The sequence below is a fragment of the Vombatus ursinus genome, unplaced genomic scaffold, assembly GCF_900497805.2.
Source record: "Vombatus ursinus unplaced genomic scaffold, bare-nosed wombat genome assembly UNPS02012602.1, whole genome shotgun sequence".
NCBI classification, from domain to species: Eukaryota; Metazoa; Chordata; class Mammalia; order Diprotodontia; family Vombatidae; genus Vombatus; species Vombatus ursinus.
The window spans coordinates 1,815,280-1,836,372 of NW_020952380.1; the positions used below are offsets into that span (position 1 = coordinate 1,815,280).

At 37.4% G+C, this 21,093-nt stretch overlaps 1 protein-coding gene and 1 non-coding gene across 2 annotated transcripts in view; one reads left to right on the plus strand and one right to left on the minus strand.

Moving 5' to 3' along the window:
• Positions 1-21,093, minus strand: part of MTHFD1L (methylenetetrahydrofolate dehydrogenase (NADP+ dependent) 1 like) — a 214,189-nt gene that overhangs the window by 105,154 nt on the left and 87,942 nt on the right. The window contains exons 19-20 of the mRNA XM_027857977.1: positions 17,759-17,827; positions 7,304-7,415 (exon numbers count right to left, since the gene is read on the minus strand). Coding sequence (XP_027713778.1) covers positions 7,304-7,415; positions 17,759-17,827 — 181 coding nt within the window. The remainder of the gene's footprint in view (positions 1-7,303; positions 7,416-17,758; positions 17,828-21,093) is intronic.
• LOC114040032 lies at positions 19,172-19,312 on the plus strand. Its single transcript, XR_003568732.1, has one exon. It is a non-coding gene; the product is annotated as a small nucleolar RNA SNORA42/SNORA80 family (small nucleolar RNA).

Sequence of the window (21,093 nt, forward strand, 5' to 3'; positions counted from 1 at the left end):
TCATGCAGAATCTAAAAAACTTTTTCATAAGGGCTTAAACCTGACTTCGAAAGGGGACTTACAAAAAGATCAATCAATCAACAATAAACATTTATTAAGCACTTACTATGTGAATGGCAAACCACTCCAGTATCTTTGCCAAGAAAACCCAACATACAATGTCTATAGGGTCACCTACAGTTGGACATGACCAAACAACTGAACAACAAAAACAAAAGCAGCAGCAGGTGCCAGGCACTACGCTAAGAGCTTCAGATGCAAAAAGGCAGAAAAACAGTCCCTGCTCTCAATCTAATAGGGCAGACAACAAGAAAACAAATATATACAAAGCAAGACATATACAGGAAAAATAGGAAATAATTAACAGAAGGAAAACACTAGAATTAAGAAGGGTTAAGGTTGCTTCCTGTAGAAGGTAGGATTTCAGTTGGGACTTAATAGAAGCCAGAAAGAATGACAGAGACTGTCAGGCATTTTTCCCTTAAAAACAATTAAGCAAGGTATAAATAGTGACTACAATGGATATTTGATTTTCTTTTTTTGCTAAACCAAGGTCAAATCAGGAACTTTGCTAAATTTGACTTGAATAATAAAAGCTCTTTATTTACAAAACACCTTTAATTAACCTCATATTGTAAACATAATAAGTGGGAAACGAATCTCTATTTTCCATAACGCCAAGATCCATTGTATATAGATTGTCCCAAAAGTCTGAGTGCAGTTTTAAACACTTCAATCAGACTTTTAGAACACCTTGTAATACAAAGGCTCCATGGTTTCAGAAGAGGAATTGAAAAACATGTTATAAAATATGAAAACTCTTGGGTCAATAGCACAGTGACTTGAACATAGCAGACACAATAAGTATCTGAGTAATTCAATCTATTTCAATAGAATGGAATCTGACTAGTGAACCAACTTTTTCATGAAAAGTGGCCAAAATTTTAACTTGACTTCAATGGATTAATGATGGATGCATGCCAAAGGAAGATGTTCACAATGACATTAAGTCTGCAAACACCTGACAAACAGAACATAGGGTCACTGGACCAAAATGAAAAAGGCCTATAAGAATTTTCAGAAGTGTAATACTGCTGTCAGTACGAGATTATTCTTAAATATCCCCCTTTTTGAGGGAAATCCTACTTTATGAAATCTGACCAATAGTACCAATGAAATAATCTTCACTCCAACAATTATTTATTGACGGCCTACTGTATGCCAGGCAACTGTTCTTATAGCCAATCTTTTTGGTAGAGGCAGTGCAGGGGGCTTCTACACTAAAATCTCCCTTTACCAATGAAATCACAGGATGGGACCTGAACGTCAATGAAAAAATCCAAATATTTTGGTATCCACTGATCATTAATCCACAGAAGGGATTACTCTTTGGGAGGAAAGTGGAATAAAAAGGCTAATATGATTTGTAGCAACATTAAGAAAGGGAAAGCTTTCCAGGAAAAGGGATGTGTTAGTCCCACTGTACAATATCTTGATCAGAACGTATCTGAAGTATCGCGTTCAGTTCTGGGCACCATGGTTTAAGGATACTGGTATGCTGTAAAATGTACAGATTGGGCAATCTGGATAGCAAAGAGCGTTGAGTCCATGCAATATGAAGATGTGGTTAACTGGACATTTTAGCGAAGAGAAAATGGGGGAAGAAAGATCAAGAAGAATGATACCTGATAATTGCCTTCAAATATCTGAAGATTTACCATGTGGAGAAGGGAACTACATTTGTTCTGATGGACCCCAGAGGGTAGAACAAGGAGCAAGAGGTGGAAGCTTTAATGAGGTCAATTTGGGCTTAAAGTCAGGAAAATCTCCTAATGGCTGGAGATATCCAAAAGTGAAATGGGCTGCCTAGAGAGCTGATGGTTTCTTCCTTCTTAAATGTCTCTGAGCAGGGCTGGAGGACCACTTGTCTGAGGTTTTAGTGGGCATTCCTTTTGTGCAGGATTCTAATCTCAAATTCTGTATCTTCCCTCAAGTATTATCTAGTAATCATCTAGATCCCAGTGTTATAAACCTGCAGAAAATCATCCAAATCAGTGCCACTACCTGTTGATCCTTGAGATAACACAAGTGAAAGGAGTCTCTTCACCTATTAACTTATGTCAACCCAGGCATCCTGTACAGCAGCAAGATTCTCTTTTAACATAAGGTCCGCTTGTCACTTCTTTGGAGCTGGGACCTGAACATCTATCATGAAAGCAGAATCTATGGGACAAGCACTGGACTAGAATTAGAAAACCTTTTTCTAGTGCCTGGATCCATTATTTACTCATCATTAGAACTCAGAGAAGGGTATAGACCCTGCAGTTGGGTTGGTACTAAATGGCCTCCAAGGTCCCTTCCATCTCTGAATCTCTGATCTTACGATCCTCCATCACTCAAGCTCCACGAGCTTCAGTCTCCTTTTCCGTAACACGAACGTGATACCATCTATCTTCTCTACTTCATAAGATTATTATAAGGATTAAGTGAGAAAAAACCTGAAAAAATGCAGAACTCTATGTGGATGTAAGATATTATCATCTTTAAAAAGCTTCACTGAATTCAATTCACTAAACATTTACTAGGCACCTTCTATGTGCAAGGCACTAAGTAGTTACAATACAGATGACAATTTTTTGAACTGTCTATATCAAAAGAGAGAATCCTGAAGTGACAGATGAGAAAAGAGGGGCTATTTTATAAAATAGCCTACAGAGAAACTAAAAAGAAGGTTGAGCCTTGTGAATCATGGAGGGACAGACTAAGAGGAAATGAAAATAGGCTTATAAAGGTGATAAATTTGAAAGGTGGGTATAAACACCTCTGAAGAAATCAGGACTGGTAGGGAAAAGCAAACCCCTTCAATGTGTTTCCCTGTGTGTAGGCTGAAAAAAAATCATTACTAACATTAGGTGTTTTATTTCCTGATGGTGCATATGACCTTCAGCCAGGCTCTTCCAATACCCTATCATCTACCATCCTGATTTAATTACTAACAAAGTTACCAAGGAACCAATTTGGAATTACTGTAGAACAAAAACGAGGTCCAGGCAGAGCTCTGTATTTTAAAAATCCTAGAAAAGGAGAGAGAAGTGAAGGTTGAGTGAAATACAGGGGAGAAAGCTAGATGATTATTTTACAATAGTCTTTTCAGGGTAGATAATAGGAATATTTACTTTGGTTTGATTTCCTCACACTAAAGGAACGTTTTTGTATAATACCAAAGATTTCACCAGGATTAAAAAATTGAAATGGAGAAGAGACATTGGAACTAGAAGTAGTAGTAATTAGCCCAGAGTTCAAGCAAGAGAAGTGAGAGAAAACGAGAGTCTTTGAAGTAACACCTGTAATTTCACATTTTATTAGAGAAATTATTGGCATGGAAATAAAATTTCACTTTAGAAGGGAGAAAAACCCCTGATAACCAGTGGATGAATAGGATAGAAAGAACCTTGGGCTTAGAATTAGGAGAGACTGGGGTTTATAACATGCTTTTCATACTTGTTAGTTCTGTGATCACAGCAAATCAATTAACCTCTTAGGTCCTCAATTTCTCTATCTACTTCAGAGGGCTTTTGTGAAAGTGAAATCAGATTATGTATGTAAAGTGCTCTTGAAACCTTAAAGCCTTATAGAAATGCTAGCTGTTTTCAATATTATTAATAAGTTTATATTTTATAATATGCTACTTTTAATATTTATAAGATGTTTACTATAACAAATAATGATTGACAATAACAGTACAGTCAAATAGAACTCATCACAAATTTCTCAAGTTCTATAATAATAGTAGGGTCACAATCAAATGGGCAAAAAGAACCTGTTGCAGATAGGAAATTTATATAACACATACTGAAAACAAAGAACACTGAGATCACAGATTGTAGCGTAAGAGCTTTGGAACTGGATACGGGCTTTTAAAAAATGTATTAGTTCAGTCCCCTTATTTTTTACAGAGGGGGAAACTGAGATACAGAAAGTTTAAGTGACTCACCCAAAATCACACAGTTATTGCCTGTGTCTGGAATAGGCTGTCCCTCCTCACCTTTGCCTCTGAGAGGTTTCCAAGCCACGGGTAACGTGTCACCTCTTACACAGAGCCTTTCCTGATCTCCCTCTTTATTCATTCTTACCAAGAGGAAAACCTCTTGAAATTACTTTGTATATACTTTGCATTTATTTACTTTTGTATATGTAGTATCCTAACCTCCTTTTGGGCAGGAATAGTTTCTTTCACTATTTTTGGTTTCAGGAGAGCCTAACATGATGCCTTACACGTAAGCAGGCATTTAAAACAAAACAAAACAAAACAATTTGTTTAGCTGTTGACGCAAAGGGTAGAGTCAAGATTCAAATTCAGATCTTCTGTCTACAAATATTTCCACGGCACTATGCTATGTGTGCTTGGACAAGTTCAATCTAAAATGATTCTCTAATCCTGCTTGATATGGTCTTACAACTCCCATGATCACCCTTGCTTGATGCCTGCTCCAACTCAAATTCCTAAAATATATTCCACTAGTCAATAATTTCATTGTCTTGTTCTGAACTTACATATGTGTATGTCATTAGACACTGAATGGGGACTTTTTTATGATGACAGCAATAATAAAACTCAGATGATGTGCTAAATGCTGTTGAAGGTTCTCATGAGATCATTTTAAAAAAAATTTTTTTTTCATGGGATCATTTTAAACCAGGGCAAAGCCCAATAGCCTTGATTAGCTTGTAAGAAGACCCAGAATAAGATCCATCAACTTTAGAGTGCGTGGAGAAGACAGAAGAGAGCAAAAGGATGTAGGCATAATTCAAGTGCTTCGTTTGCAAAATAAAAGTAGCATGAAGCAAAAAACCAAAACAAAACAACAACAACAAAAAAGCCCAACAACAAAAAAACCCCCCAAGCCCCCCCCCCCAAAACTCAAGAAATGTTAAAAGACAACACATTTCAAAAGGACAAAGAAAAAGGAATAAGTGTCAAGTCCATAGGCTTAGAAAGCCCAGCAAAGACATTCATGTAAGTCAGCATAGAAACTACTAAAAACTCAAGTCAGCCTTTTTATAAAGCATGATTGGGGTTTGATGCCAAAGATATATGCTCTGTAGCAAAAAAACAAAACAACATAAAATTACCTTATCATGTGGATTGTTGACTGGGTAGAGAAAAAGAGAGTGCTTGGGGTGACCATAGCACTTTAAATAATACCCATGAAAAATTTTATTTCATTCTGAGAAATCTGTCTAATTAATTAAGCAGGTTTCTGCCTACTGTCTGCCTAAATGGAGTATCGATTCCATTATCCTGGAGTAATTAATGCAGACAAGACACAATGTTCCTAGCCAATGTGTATCATCAATGCGTCACATAGTACTAAGGGTCTAAGTGTACGTCAGCAAAACTAACAATAGAGAGAAAACTCTTCTGGCCAGTGTCAATACACTTCTTTGGCAAAACACCACCATTTTCCTAAGGTTAAGGTCACCAACAGAATATGATCACAGTGGCATTCATGAACTACTTTGAATTGATCCAAAAATACTTCAATGACCAGCTTTCCCAGGACACAAGATGCTTTTCCAAATGGCAGCTACATCATGACCCCGATTAGGCTGGACTACTTCCAACATCAAAAATCAGTTTCAGCAGGCCCCCAACACCACCTGCAAAGGCAGTATAAAAGTCTTTAGCACCAAGGTCCCGTGGAAGAGCTTAGATCTACGCATTTGCAGTGCAAGAAGAGTTTCATCTTGACACAGTAGCGTGAAAACAGAGGGCAAGTTGAATCATGTTAGGTTTTTCTGGAAGGGTACCTACCATATGTAGGGCAGACAACTAGATCTCCTAAAAATTTAACCTCAATGCAGGTAAGCCTAGATGTTCTCATAATAGGGGGAGATGACTCCAAAGTAAATTTTCTGGGGCAATTTGGAGAGAAGTATGCCCTAAGGACCCACATCAAAATTGGTCTCTTCTCATTTAAGTAGATTTGGTGGAACTCAAATCGGATCATTTAAGTATGATGCCATTTTGCCAGAGAAGGATATCATTTATGCATCCCTCACTCAAGCTATTATTCCACAAATAAGAGTAACACTGACATTTTCATTTGAAATAAACTCATTTATCTTTTCACTACTACTATCTCTGACTCAGACAGCCCCAATAATAAATGTAGGATTTATTTCCTTTTAGGCTTTCGTCATTTCAGGTTTTAAGCACACCAAGACTCTATCACACAGTTGGTTTCTTAAATAAGAATAAAAGTCTAAATTATATCTTCAAAGCACTCTCTGAAATAATGTCAATATTCATGTTTAAAGCATAGATGCTTGCTTACGTGTTTCAATAAATGGACAGGTGTCATTATAAAATAATTCTGCAAATTCGGCACATATTGTCTGATATCGCCTCAGTAATATGCATTAAAAACCATATTGTCAGTACAACAAAAAGCATAAATGTCTTCAAAAAAAGCATTTTTTTAATTATAAAAAAAAGTAGGAAGGAGAAACATAAAGGTAATACTGATCAGAGGGTATAAACGTTAAAAAAATTACATTTCTATTTCAAGTACCTTGTCAACATAAAAGTCTACTTTCTATGAATTCTAAAGTTTGAAGAGTTAAAATATCAACCGTGCCACTTTACTTTAATGCCCAATTTTCATTCTCTGACATTGCCCAGACACATAGTTCTATGATTGCCACAGATCAATCAAAACAATCCATTCAGACATCACACTCTGTTTCTTCACTGAGTTGATGTAGTACAGAAATGACATAAGAAAAGAGTGGATTATAGACCTTTGAAAAGTAGAACCATAGATGGTCCTCTGATCCTCATTTTATTTCTAACAGAAATTCTTAAAAAATAATCCTAATGACCATGAATGAACTTCTTATCACCAAAACCAAAAAGTGACAAACTGAACCTATTCTAAGAAAATTACTCACTGGTGAGCAAACAAATCACAGGTCCACAGGCCAAAGCAGAAAGTAGGAGAATTAACTCAGTTCCAAGTTGTTTCAATACTACAGACTTGCTCTTGGGGAATAGGAAATTCCATGTTGTTATATGTGATAATAAAGTTTCTTTGTCCCATTCAATTGGAACTCTCAACAATTGTAATGAATGGAAAATAATAGTATTAAAAAGTGTAGATTTGTAATGGGGAAGAAGATTTTCATAAACACTAAGATTAACATTTTCCTCCTTATTTTTTATACATGGAAAGTTTGTCTCATTTTTATCACGTTCTACAACAATGGAGTATATACATGCAGGGCAAAAGAAAAGACTTACCCACAAAACCTTCTCCACCAACAAGTTTCAGTGCAATTTTATCAGCCAATACTGAAGAGTTGCCATGAGCAATGTTAGCAAAGGGGCCAGCATGAACAAACACAGGTGTTCCCTATGAATTAGAAAAATAAAATAAAATTAAAAAAACAAGAATGGATATAAGTTTTGAGCATAAAGAATGGTGGAAAATGATTAATATGGAAATGTTTTGCATGATTGCACATGAAGAACCTATATTTGATTGCTTACCATCTCAGGAAGGGGGAAGGAAGGGAGGAATAGAATTTGGAACTCAAAACTTTAAAAAATAAAACAAATGTTAAAAAAATTGTTTTAATGTAATGGGGGAAAAATAAAATATATTAAAAAAAAAAAGAATAGTAGAGCTTCAGATGATATATTTAGAGCCAGAAGGGACCTTAAAAAAGTCTATCCAAACCACAGCAAAAGCCGAGGACAGTTAACTGGAAATGAGGAATCTGAAAATAGGATCCTCGAGGTGGAACACAAGAATCTGACTTCTTCATATCACCCTTGGAATATGAGTGGAATACCACTGTATGTATGGAAGGGCTACAGTTAGATCTTATAAATACAGAAGAAGAGGCCTGACCACTTTTGAGTTATTAAGATATACAGAGGAGAGGAAGGAAGGAACCACGCTTTTAATAAGTACCTACTATGTGCCAGGCACTGTGCTAAGAGCTTTACAAGTACTATCTCTTCTGATCCTTATCACAACTCCTGTACCTCCTGTACTATTATGATTTTCATTTCATAGTTGAGGAAACTGAGGCAGACAAAGGTTAAGCGACTTGCCCAGGGTCACACAACTAATCCACCGTGTCATCCAGTTCTCTAAAAGGGACAACATAATATATTCTTTAAATTTTTTTTTTAGGCAGTTGGGGTTAAGTGACTTGCCCTGGGTCACACAGCCAGTAAGTGTCTAGTGTTTGGTCTGAGGCCGGATTTGAACTCAGGTCCTCCTGACTCAAGGGCCAATGCTGTATCCACTGTGCCATCCAGCTGCCCCTCAACATAATACATTCTTAAGTTATTTCAAGCACAATAATTTCATTAGATTTTAACAAGGTGAAAGCAATCCAGGCCTTAGGTCAAAAAAAAAAATGGTATCCTACTTCTGTAACATCATTGAAAGGGTTGTATGATCATTTAATTTTGTAAATAAACTTTCTCATGATGGCAAAGATTGTTTTTTCCTTTTTATTTCCCAGTGCTTATTCTGGTACCTAGCACATAGTAAGCACATAAATGCTTGTTGATTCACTTATCATAAGAATAGAGATAAGGAGGGGGCAGCTAGATGGTCCAGTGGATACAGTATTGGCCTTTGAGTCAGGAGGACCTGACTCAAGTCCAGCCTCAGACACTTGACACTTATACGTGATGCTGGGCAAGTCACTTAACCCCACTGCCTAGCCAAAAAAAAAAAAAAAAAAGATTAGAGATAAGGAGGGAACCATAAAAGTCATCTAGTTAGACCTCTACATTACAGATGAGGAAATGAAGTCACAAGAGGCTAAATGACTTGTTTCTGGTAAGTTCTATGTGGTTGCTAAATAGCGCAGCCAGGATATGAACTAGGTCTTCTAACTTTTAATTCATGATTCTTTCCATTGCCATGATATTCCACTTCCATGATGTTTTTTTTTTTTTTTTTTGTGGCAGTACTTAACATGTAATGATTTGGAATGTTTATAGGACACTTCTGGGTCAGGACTATTACTTCTCTCATCAATAATGTGTGCCTAATTTGCAATCATCTACTCACTAGGTCACACTAAATCCCTCTAAGAAGGAATGGGCATAATCAGTTTAAAGTAAAACTGCCATTTTGAGCAAATTAAGTAATTACATTTATCTAGCTCAGACATGGTCTACTATTTAAAGGAGTCAGCGAGAAGCCGTAATAACAATACCAAATTTATTTATATGTTTAATTAATCACTGTATTGGAATATATTTTTTGACAGTGCTAAGCTGGATAGATCTTATGCTATATTAAAGGAAAAATCCAGAGAGCCCTAGTTGGCCTAACATGGATTTTTAATTTCAAAGAAAATTTGTTCAAGAACAAATTAATCTGTCAATCCAAAAAGAGCCAGAACCTTCAGAACACCTCCAGAAACTAATATTCTTAAGTACAGTTTGGGTGGGTCTGGTTCAAAAGCTTCTTTTACACTATTGTTACATACTTCATACTGGATTTGCTACTTAGAAATTATTTATTTCATTTAAATCCTCAAGAATGTTTTAATCCTAAAAGATGGTTCAAAAGCAAGAAAAAACATAATTCATTAAATGTTTTGTTAATGCTTAGTAAAGAAAAAAAAGGAATTCTCACAAAGGGCCAAGTTTGATTTCACTGTACTTTGAGGCTCATCATTTTTATTGCAATTACATTTACATTTCATCTGCACTAACACATTCTTACACTTCAAACAGATGACAGGTTCTGATTTTACACAATCATCCTACACAAAGCAGATCCAATAGTATTCAGGGCCTGAACACAGGGGCTCCATCTGTGAAAACACAGGCTGTCCTTTTATTAACTCAGTAGGAAAACAAGGACAGAGGTAGGGGCCACAGGGGTAGGAAAAATGGAAAATTCCCATGAACCATGGCAGGCTTTTTGCTGAACATGTTTCAATGATGAAACAACAGAACAAAAGCCAGAAGAAAGAAAACAAAAGAAAATCACTGCTGAGAACGAACATGATACACATTATCAGCATCACTGGATCACGGCCCTTTAAGCTCAATACTTACTTCTTGCCCTCCTAATATTTTCAGAGGATGTAACAATAAGGTATCAATAAAGTCATCTGAATTTATGTAAAACTTATTGGGGCCAGAAAGTTCTACCTATTACTCTCGCTCCTATTAAATTCCATTCCTACACAGACAAATCTTCTCAAATCTTTGGGAACAAAAGAAATAGCAGTTTAAAGTTTCCCTAATCTGCTAACTTCTCCAATCTTCAAGGTTTTTGGCCTACCACAGGTAATTAGGTCAAGGTCATCAGTTCAATCATTCTCAGTAATGGCAGCTGACTTTACCCAGTACTCTATGGCTTCACAGTATTCACAGACTGAACCTTTCACCCCGTCACACCACCTGTCTCATAAACAAAGGGAGACCAGGTGACAGGGAATTGATAGATCAGCACAAATTGCCAGTGCTGGAAAAACAATTCAAGAAGTGCATGGCCACCAGGTCAGTCATGCCATTTTCTATATAAAAGGATGTTGTTCAGTCACGTCCAACTCTCGGTGACTTCATTTGGGGTTTTCTTGGCAAAGGGTACTGCAGCAGTTTGCCATTTCCTTCTCCAGCTCATTTTACAGATGAGGAAACTGAGGCAGACAGGGTTAAAGGACTTGCCCAGGGTCACACAGCTACTAAGTGTCTGAAGCTGGATTTGAACTCAGGAAGAAGAGGCTTCCTTATTCCAGGCCCTGCACTCTATGCACTTTGTCACCTAGTTGCATACACAAAATATGTACAACACATTAGGTGTACAGCACATTAAATAAAATATTGATTCATAGATGACTTCTGGGATACTATAATACAGAAAATGCTAGTTAGGAGTTCTGGGTTCAAGTACTGGTTTTGCCATGACTGGATATATGACCCTGGCATGTAACTTAAATTTTCTAAACCCTGGTTTCCTCATCTACAAAATAAAGAGCTTGGATTACAAAGTTCCCTTTGGAGCTGAAGATCTTTATATGATAACTGAGGATTTTCACAATTTTTTCATGCTATATTATTTATTTTTGTTTTTTCTAAATGTTTCTTTTGTTCTTCAGGCTGAAAAGACACAAATGGCTGATTGGTAAAAATATTTTATGAGTGCAAAACACAGTAATTCATTTTAGAAGTTGGCACACCTCATAAGAGAAGCAGAGGAAAAAGAATCACGGATTGATTAACTTAAAGGGCACATAGGGCCCATCTAGCCCTTCACTGAATTAGGTGAAGAACCTGAGGAACTTAAAAGCGACTATAAGGTTAAGAATAGCAAAGTGAGGGGCAGGTAAGTGGCACAGCAGACAGAGCTCCGACCTTGGAGTCAGTAGGACCTGACCTCAAATCCAGCCTCAGACACTTACTAGCTGTGTGACCCTGAGCAAGTCACTTAACTTGATTGCCTTAAGGGGAAAAAAAAAATAGCAAAGTGACTGAAGAGCCCAGAATAGAGAGACTTCTTCAACTCCCATGCTAAAGTTTGTCTAAGTACGTTAGACTGTTTTTTCTTTGACTCTTTCTATCCCATCACTTAGTACAATACCTGGCAATTAATAGACACAGAATAAATATTTATTGACTGTGTTTTAAGGCCCAAAAGAAAACAGAACCCTGTTTGAATTCAAATTTTCTTAAAGAATCCAAAGTCTCTGTATATGCATTTGAGAGACTGACTGTATGCTTACTGAAAATCCAAATGACCAAGTTAATTCCCAGTGCTTAGTGCAGTTAATGCTGTATGGAAAAAAATTACCTTCATTTGGGTATTTGGGGTTTAAAGAAGTAACTAAAGGAAAATCTAACCTCATGGCCTGATGAATAAATATCAGAATAATCAGCATAATGGACCTCAGAGACACCCTCAGAGAGTGTAAACAATGACCAAGCCTCCAGGTGCCTGCTCCTTTTCCAAGGATCTAGAACATATATATAGTGTTAAAAATCACCTATACCAACTCCCTCATTTTACAGAAGAAACTGAGGCAAAGAGCAATTCATAGAGAGACAGCGTAGTAAGTAGAAACAGTGGTGGAGTTACAGTCAAAGACCTTGGGTCAAGTTCTCTATCTGATGGTCAGTATCTATGTGCCAATCACTTAGGGGCTAAGGCTTCTCCCACAGCCTGCCTCACAGGGTTGTTTTAAAGTAATGTGTTAACCCTAAAGTCCTCCATAAACATCAACAATGATTACTCTTTCCACTACTCCCTCAACACCACTTCCTCTTTGTCTTCCCTTTTGGAATATAAGCACCTTGAGGACAGGGGCTCTCTTTACTTTTTGTAATTTTATGCCCAGATTTTAGTACGGTACTTGGCACAGATTAAATGTTTTTTCTTTCATTCATTTATTCAGCCAATTCTAGGTATCCATGAGCAGATTACTCATCGTAAATCTGTCAGACCTCTAAGGCAGTATGGTGTTGCTGACTGGGCACTACACTTAGAAGTTAGCACCTGGGTTCATACTACACTTCAGATGAGCGACCTTGCCTCAGTTTCTTTATTTGGAAAGTAAGGGAGTGACACTAGGTGGCCTTTTCTTCCAGCTGTAGATCTGTGACCCCTCTTGTTAACAGACAGAGAAGAATCTGAATAGTTAATGCAGCACTTTGTAACACCTTGGGCAACTACAGGTCACATGTGACATGCCCACACATTCAAAAACATACAAAAATACATTCCCAGAGAGAAATTATTTTTAGATTACTCTTTATTTTGGATTACAAATGCCACTGATTAATGAGGATAATCCACCCAACCTTGACCATACTTAGTATTAGGATCATAGAGTTCATTCATCCTTAAAATAATTCAACTTGAAGCTTATCTTGTTTGAACTGCCTACCTTCTCAGCAAACATTTCTGAATATCTTCTGTTTTGAAAGTAAAATATTCCTGACCTCATTAAGAACAATTAAAATTGTTCTACCTGCAGTACGACTGACTTTTTGAATGGGATGGGCAATTTGTACTGTTAAATAGCTAATTAATTGAAACTATGAATTAAATCAGTTCTTTGAAATTATGAAGAGCTGACTGGGTGAGAAAGGAGACAGAAAACAAGGCCACTGCATCTCACACACAACAGAACCTTCCTGAAATACTTCCTGCAGATTGTATTCAACTATTTATGGGTCTTCTCCCCCAATTACACTATCTGCTCTATGATGACAGGGCCGCTTGTCTCATCTAAGCATCGTGTCTCCCCTAAAATCTAGCACCAGGCTCTGTACACAGTGGGCATTTAATCAAAGCTTGTTCAAATGAAGATGTGAAATGCCAGGCTTCTGATCTTGGTCTTAACATGACCACAAGAATATAATGAGAACATTACTTAATTCTTATTACCAATAGGCAGGCAGAAAACTGACTAAAGAATAACTCCTAATAGAAACAATAACTGTCAAATTTGCAGTAGTTACATGGGTGCTGTGAGGAAATTGTTGTTTTTTTAATAAATTATTATTTTACTTTAAGTAAAATTTAACCCATGAAATAAAGTAATAAATTAAATATGAACATGATTTAATTTACAAAAATAAAATGTCTATAAGGATGCCTTTGTTTTTGTTTTCAGGAACATATCTGTCGTGAAAATACATTGGCAACTTGATTTTGAAATTTGACATTATTTTTCAAGTGTTTCTCACATGACAATAGAAATTTAGAAAAAATTTTTTTCTCATATGAGCCTAACAAAAGACAACATCTATGTCCCATCTTTTCTGCAAAGGTCAAAACAAAATGCCAACTTCCATAAACTTCCAATGTTTCTATTGTATTCAGCTGCAACATTCAATGTTTCATTTGTACTAGCTTCTGAATGTTCAATTAAAAGAAGAGTTTATTCCCCAATTAATAAAAGGTCAAAAGATACGAACAGCCAGTTTTCAGAGGAAGAAATTAAAGCTATCTATAGTCATATGACAAAAATTTTCTACATCACTATTGATTAGAGAAATGCAAATCCAGGTAAATCTGAGGTACCACATCACACCTATCAGATTGGCCAACGTGACAAAACAGGGAAATGATAAATGTTGGAGAGTATATGGGAAAGTTGAAACACTAATGCATTGTTGGTGGAGTTGTGAACTGATCCAACCATTCTGGAGAGCAATTTGGAACTCTGCCCAAAGGGCTATAAAGCTGTGCATACCCTTTGATCCAGCAATAGCACTTCTATGTCTGTATCCCAAAGAGATCATAAAAATGGGAAAAGGTCCCACATGTACAAAAATATTTACAGCAGCTCTTTTTTGTGGTGGCAAAGAATTGGAAATTGAGGGGATGTCCATCAATTAGGGAACGGCTGAACAAGTTGTGGTATATGAATGTAATGGAAAACTACTGTGCTATAAGAAATGATGAGGTAGACTTCAGAAAATCCTGGAAAGACTTATATGAACTGATGCAGTGTGAAATGAGCAGAACCAGGAGAACATTGTACACATTAACAGACACACTATGCAATGACTGACTTTGATAAGACTTAGTTCTTCTCAGAAATGCAAGCATCTAAAAAACTCCAAAAGACTCATGATGGAAAATGATATCCACATCCAGAGAAATAACTTAGGAGTTTGAATGCAGATGGAAGCATACTATTTGCTCTCCTTTTCTTTTGTTGTTTCATTTTGTTTCTTCTTGTGGTTCCTCCCATTGGTTCTAATTCTTCTTTACATCATGACTAATGTGAAAATATGTTTAATATGAATGTTTAAGTAGAGTCTTTTTACCCTTCTCTTGAGTCTTGTATTTGAAAGTCAAATTTTCTATTTAGCTCTGGTCTTTTCATCAAGAAAGCTTGAAAGCCCTCTATGTCCATTGAAATGTCCATTTTTTCCCCTGAAGGATTATACTCAGTTTTGCTGGGTAGGTGGTTTTAATCTTAGTTCCTTTGACCTCTGGAATATCATATTCCAAGCCCTTCAATCCCTTAATGTAGAAGCTGCTAAATCTTGTGTTATCCTGATTGTGTTTCCACAATACTTGAATTGTTTCTTTCTGGCTGCTTGCAATATTTTCTCCTTAACCTGGGAACTCTGGAATTTGGCTATAATATTTGTAGTTTTCCTTTGGGAATTTCTTTCAGGAGGTGATTGGTAGATTCTTTCAATTTCTATTTTACCCTCTGATTCTAGAATATCAGGGCAGTTTTCCTTGATAATTTCTTGAAAGATGATGTCTAGACTCTTTTTTTGATCATGGTTTTCAGGTAGTCCAATAATTTTTAAATTAGCTCTCCTGGATCTATTTTCCAATGAGGTATTTCACACTGTCTTCTATTTTTTCATTCTTTTGGTTTTGTTTTACAATTTTTTGATTTCTCACAGTGTCATTAGCTTCCATTTGCTCCATTCTAATTTTTAAGCAATTATTTCCTTCAGTGAGCTTTTGGACCTCCTTTTCCATTTGGCCAATTCTGCTATTTAAGGCATTCTTTTCATTGGCTTTTTGCCATTTGGGTTAGTCTATTTTTTAAGATGTTATTTTCTTCAGTATTTTTTTGGGGTCTCTTTTAGCAAGCTGTTGACTAGTTTTTCATGTTTTTCTTACAGCACTCTGATTTCTCTTCCCAATTTTTCCTCTACTTCTCTTACTTGCTTTTCAAAATCCTTTTTGAGCCCTTCTGTGGCTTGAGACCAATTCATATTTTTCTTGGAGGATATGGATGTAGGAGCTTTGACTTTGTTGTCTTCTTCTGGTTGTATGTTTTGATCTTCTTTGTCACCAAAGTAAGATTCTACAGTCTGAATTTTTTCAGCCATTTGCTCATGTTCCCAGCCAATTACTTGACTTTTTAAACTGTTTGTTAAGGTACAAATTGTTTCCAGTGTGGAGGGTGTACTGTCCCAAGCTTCAGGAGTTTTGTGCAGCTATTTTCAAAGATACTTCTAGGAATCTATAAATTTTCAGTTCCTCTAAGGTGGTATGATCAAAGGATAGGTGTTAACTCCTTTCCCGGCCCATGCTCTGGTCTATGAGTGACCATAAACACTCTTTTCTGCCTTGGAACTGGAGAAGGATTCCCTCTCCACCACTGCGACAAGCTCCACCACATCAGCACTCCTCCTCACCCCAGGACTGCCACCCAGGACTGTGACTCACATCCAAGCATGCACAAAGCAAGAGAATCCTGCCTTAGTGCTAGCAAAGACATTCCTGCAATCCCCCTCTGATCAGCCAATCCATCCCCCCACTGGCTGCGAAGCAAACGCTGCTGTGGCCACCCTGGGGCTGTGCTAGGGCCAGGGCAGGACTGCGCTCCTCTCTCACCCAGGTATGACAGACCTTTCCCACTAACCTTCTAAACTGTCTTTGGCATTTGTGGGTTGAGAAGTCTGGAAACTGCCACAGCTGCCCGTGATTCAGTCCCCTGAGGCCGCTCCAGGTTCGCTGAGGCCCCATCAAAAAAACAAAGACCTGCACTCCTCTCCCAGCCTGTTGCAACAGACCTTTCCTATCAACCATCCAGGTTGTCTTGGGCTGGAAATTTGTTTCACTGTCTTTTTGTGGGTTCTGCTGCTTTAGAATTTGTTTACAGTCATTTTTTACAGGTATTTGGAGGGGGTTGGGGGAGAGCTCAAGCAAGTCATTGCTTTTACTTCGCCATCTTGGCTCCTGAGGAAATTGTTGTCTAACAAAAATGTATCTGGTCCATGAACAGTTTTATTATTTAGCTGTTTAACTACTACTTATATGCTTACTATTAATGAAATATTAGAGCATGCTTTTTCCCCCAAAACAGTGATTTCAATGATGTAGGGAATTCTCTCTACAACTCTCAGTCCAGATTGGCAAATGCTTTGCAATTTTAAGCTTAGAAAACTGATGAGAGATATGTGTCAGAGGACTTAAAATCCAAGTAGACCTGACTCTGAAGTTAGCTCTATTCACTACCCTACTCCCACACTGTTCCTCATAATGGTTTTATGTAGATCTAGATCTATATAAGTATAGATATATAGTTTTATATAGCTATAATAGTTACATATGGTTTTATATATATGGTTGTATACATCATTATAATGGTTATATTATACACACATACCTAAGCGCTACTCAAAATCAAATGAGGATGTGTAACACCTTCATTTAATTAAAAATTACATTGCAATCACATAGTAATTTTAAAATTACATGTTAAATCAGAGAAAAGAGAAGAGAAATATAAAATTAAGTTCAGCTAGGATAATTTCAGTGTTAATTCCCTTCAGAAAAAGAAACAATCAATCCATAAAAGTGAGATCGAGTAGGAATTGCATCATTCCACAACCATTTTCTAGTTATTTACTAGGTTAGTTAGGAAAACAAGACCTCCAAGTTACAGTGGGCTGAAAGACAAATTTGGCACTGTAGCAAATGGGCTGCCTCTTTTAGTCACCACTTGGAGTAGAAATTGTCCCCTCATTTGATTTTTTTACTTTTGTCAATAGCCCATTATCAGCTGAAACACTGCCAATGTGGCTGACTTTGAGACAGATTGCATTTCTTTGGCTCAGAAAAGAATTGACTGTTGTGTCTTGACAATGGTGGTGGGGAAAACTATTAGCTGCAGATATAAGGGGTACTCATGGTTCAGTGGGGGAAAGACAGAAAGGCATAAGAAGGAGGAGAGTAGTGAAAATTGTAAAGAAATATGTGAAATCAGTCACTAAAAAAAAACTCACCTCTAAGGTCTGCATCAGAGTTGGCTTAATTGCATCCTTCATCAAAACAGTCAAAGCTCCAGTCACTCCCTAAAAGAAATTACACATACGTCAAACTTTTATGCTCATTTTAGTGCAATCAGATATAAGTATTAGGCTCTCCAACCTCATTCGAAAATGTGTAAGCAGATACAAGTCTGAAGTAAAATTCTGATTATTTATCTAAATTCAGCCAGCAAGCCCTATGGCCACTTTCCCCTGCTATGCTTTGTAGGTGGGATTTACACAAATAACTTATTCGCTAACTTTGTCACTCATTCAACCCATCATTCCCCTCTTGGCCCAGTTCCTGGTTCCCAGACTTCCAAACTATGCTTTTTCATCCTGAAAACTTCCCTTGGTGCCTCGGGCCTGAAACATCTAATCACCCTTAAAGCCTTCTCTCAACCTGGAACATCCCTTCCTAAGGCACACCCCCTCTCCTCCTCCCATTGGTGAGTTTTTTTGGGAGCCTCCATTTTGTAGAAGGGTGCAGGCCACCTTCATTCCCCTCCTGTCCCTTAAGACTATTCCCCAATGCTGGGTGGTATCATTTCACATCCAGCTTTTCAACTCCTTTTTGGATATTGTGTCTTTCTCCATTAGAATGTGAACCCCTTGAGGACAGGAACTATTTTCCTTGTTTGTTTTTTTGCACGTATTTGTATCCCATGTATTGTATTTGTATTAGCACAGTGCCTTGCACCCATAAGTGCTTAAGAGCATGTTTCCTTCCTCAGATAACTGTTAAACACTACTATGACAGAGCCCTTATCTTAGGTGCTATGGGAGATACAACAATAATTAGAACACAGTCTGAAACTCCTTTGGAGCTTAAAAATCTAGCAAAGAAAACATAATATACACAAAATGCAGAGATTAGACCTATGATTTCATTGGTGTAGAGAATTCCCAGGTGAGAAACCTCTCTTTACCAATGCAGGTCGGCCTTTTTTCTGCAACTCATAGTGTGAGAGTTGCCTACAACACTGAGCTGTTAAATGACTTGGACAGGGTCACATAGCCAGTATATATCAGAGGCAAGATTTGAATCCAGGTCTACCTGTCTTTGGGATCAGTTCTCTATCCACTAAACCTCTCTATAAATAAACATACATTACATATTAATTCCACTGCAGAATAATATACATTAAGAGCATCAAAGAATGACAAGGGTTCTTTATAGAGAGTTAGAAAGAGAAAAGATCAGTTCTCCCTTTGGTGGGGAGTAGGGTGGTGGTAGCAGTGAGGAAATCACCAAACGCTACATGGAGAGGTCAAATGTGACCTGGACCTTGAAGGATGAGCAAGATAGCAAAAGGGGCAGGCAGTCTATATAGAGGGTATAGACAGAAGAAAAAGCACTGGATACCTACAAGAAACGATAAGTACTCTGCATGGCTTTGGATATATGAAAAACCCTTCCAAAAACAGGGCTTGTCATAGTGTATTCCATGCCAGAGAAATTGACTACCCCCAACCATTGCCAGGCCTCCTCATCTGTAGGCCTTAGGCACTGAAGTGGGTAGAACAGATGTTCCAGACGTATTTTCTCTTCTGCCTCAGCCCAAGTGATACAGGAAACTTTGCCTGTGCTAACACTCACTGACCTCTCTCCTCTTTAAGCCCTTTCACACTTCACTTTATGCACTACCACCACCCTATCTCTATACTTTACACAGTGAGGTGAAGTTCCGATACAGATCTGTTGTATGTCAGTTGATGTAATTTAACTTGGTATTCTCCATCCCCTCAAAACAGGAAAAAACAAACACAACAACAACAAAAAACAAACAAACAAACAGAAATAGTAAGTTCTATGTGTAGGGTAGAGCAAATGGGAATAGGGGTTGGGTGGAGAGGAAAGAGTCATATGATATACACCTGCAAAGGTGATGGACGGTCAGTTCACTGTCTGGCTAGAGAGTCTGAACTTTGTCAGAAGACAAGAAGACACTGAAGGATTTGGGTGACCAAGTGACTTGAATGTATGCAGTGTCTTTACAGCTTTTACTGTTACCACTCTGCCTGGGCATGATCTGAGCCATAAACTTACAATGAAGATACCCTTTTATCAAAGGATCCCTCTACAGTATGGCCATTATTAAAAAGAAAATCTGGATCTCTGTCAAATGCAGAAGACTGTATGCCATGCCAATTCTTATCTCTGAAGACTGGACTATTCATTTAAAGATATTCTTAAAGTTTATTTTTTGACACTGACCTCCTTGCTGTTCCTTGAACAAGACACTTCCTCTCCAGACTCCATGTATTTTTACTGGCTGCCCCCATCCCTGGAATGCTCTTCCTCCTTGTCTTTGCCTCCTGCTGGGTTCCTTCAACTCCCAGCTAAAATCCTATATTCTAAAGGAAGCCTTTCCCAATCTTATTTCTAGTGCCTTTCTTCCATCACTTATTTCCTACTTATCCAGTTTATAACATGTTTGTACATACTCGTTTGTCTGTTGTCTCCTCCATTAGTCTGTAAACTGCCTGAGACACTATCTGTTACCATTTTTTGTATCCCCATCACTTAGCACCGGCACACAGTAGGTGCTTAATAAAATTTTAGTGACTGACTGACATTACACAGTAGGTTGCTTAGTTAAGCAGAATTTTAGTGGCAGTTTTCTAAACCATTAATAGTGGCTTGGTACTGCCATGTAACCATTTCATAGTAGAATATTCCATTTTTCATTACAACATTTAACTTTTATACTTTAAAATAATGTCTGTGACATAGGCAAATATCTATTACTTGCTTCTACAACATAACACTTATTAAGAGGAAAAAAAGCATTCTCATTTGACAAGTGCAGTCCACAATTTGGTGAGCCTTTGAAGTTTACAGACAGAAAAATCTCAAACTGGTAATGTTCTGTCTCCATTACAGAACGAGGCAAAAGAAGTGTAATGGTTTCATTTCCTGCAAATCATTCCTGCTTCCAATCTGCAACTATGTAACATTAGCTGGAGAAACTACAGAAAAAAGCAATGCTCAATTGGAGCCCCAAGTAAGATGGTAGGCAATCAGCTGCTCATTTATCCATGACACAAGTTTCTTAAATGCTGCTCCTTAAAAATTTATAGAAGCCCAAATATTGTAAGTACTGCCTTACTGAAATGGTTGAAGCCTTCTGTGGCTACAATTCCCAGCACTAGCTATGGTGATCCTTAATGCACTTCTAGCAAATACCATTTTTTCTAATGTCCAGTATCTTAGAACCCATGACAAAGAGATGCCTGGAAGTAGTCTTTCGTCTTTAGAGTTGCAGAAAGCAAGTAACTTTGTATGAAAACCTCACTGTAGAGTTCTT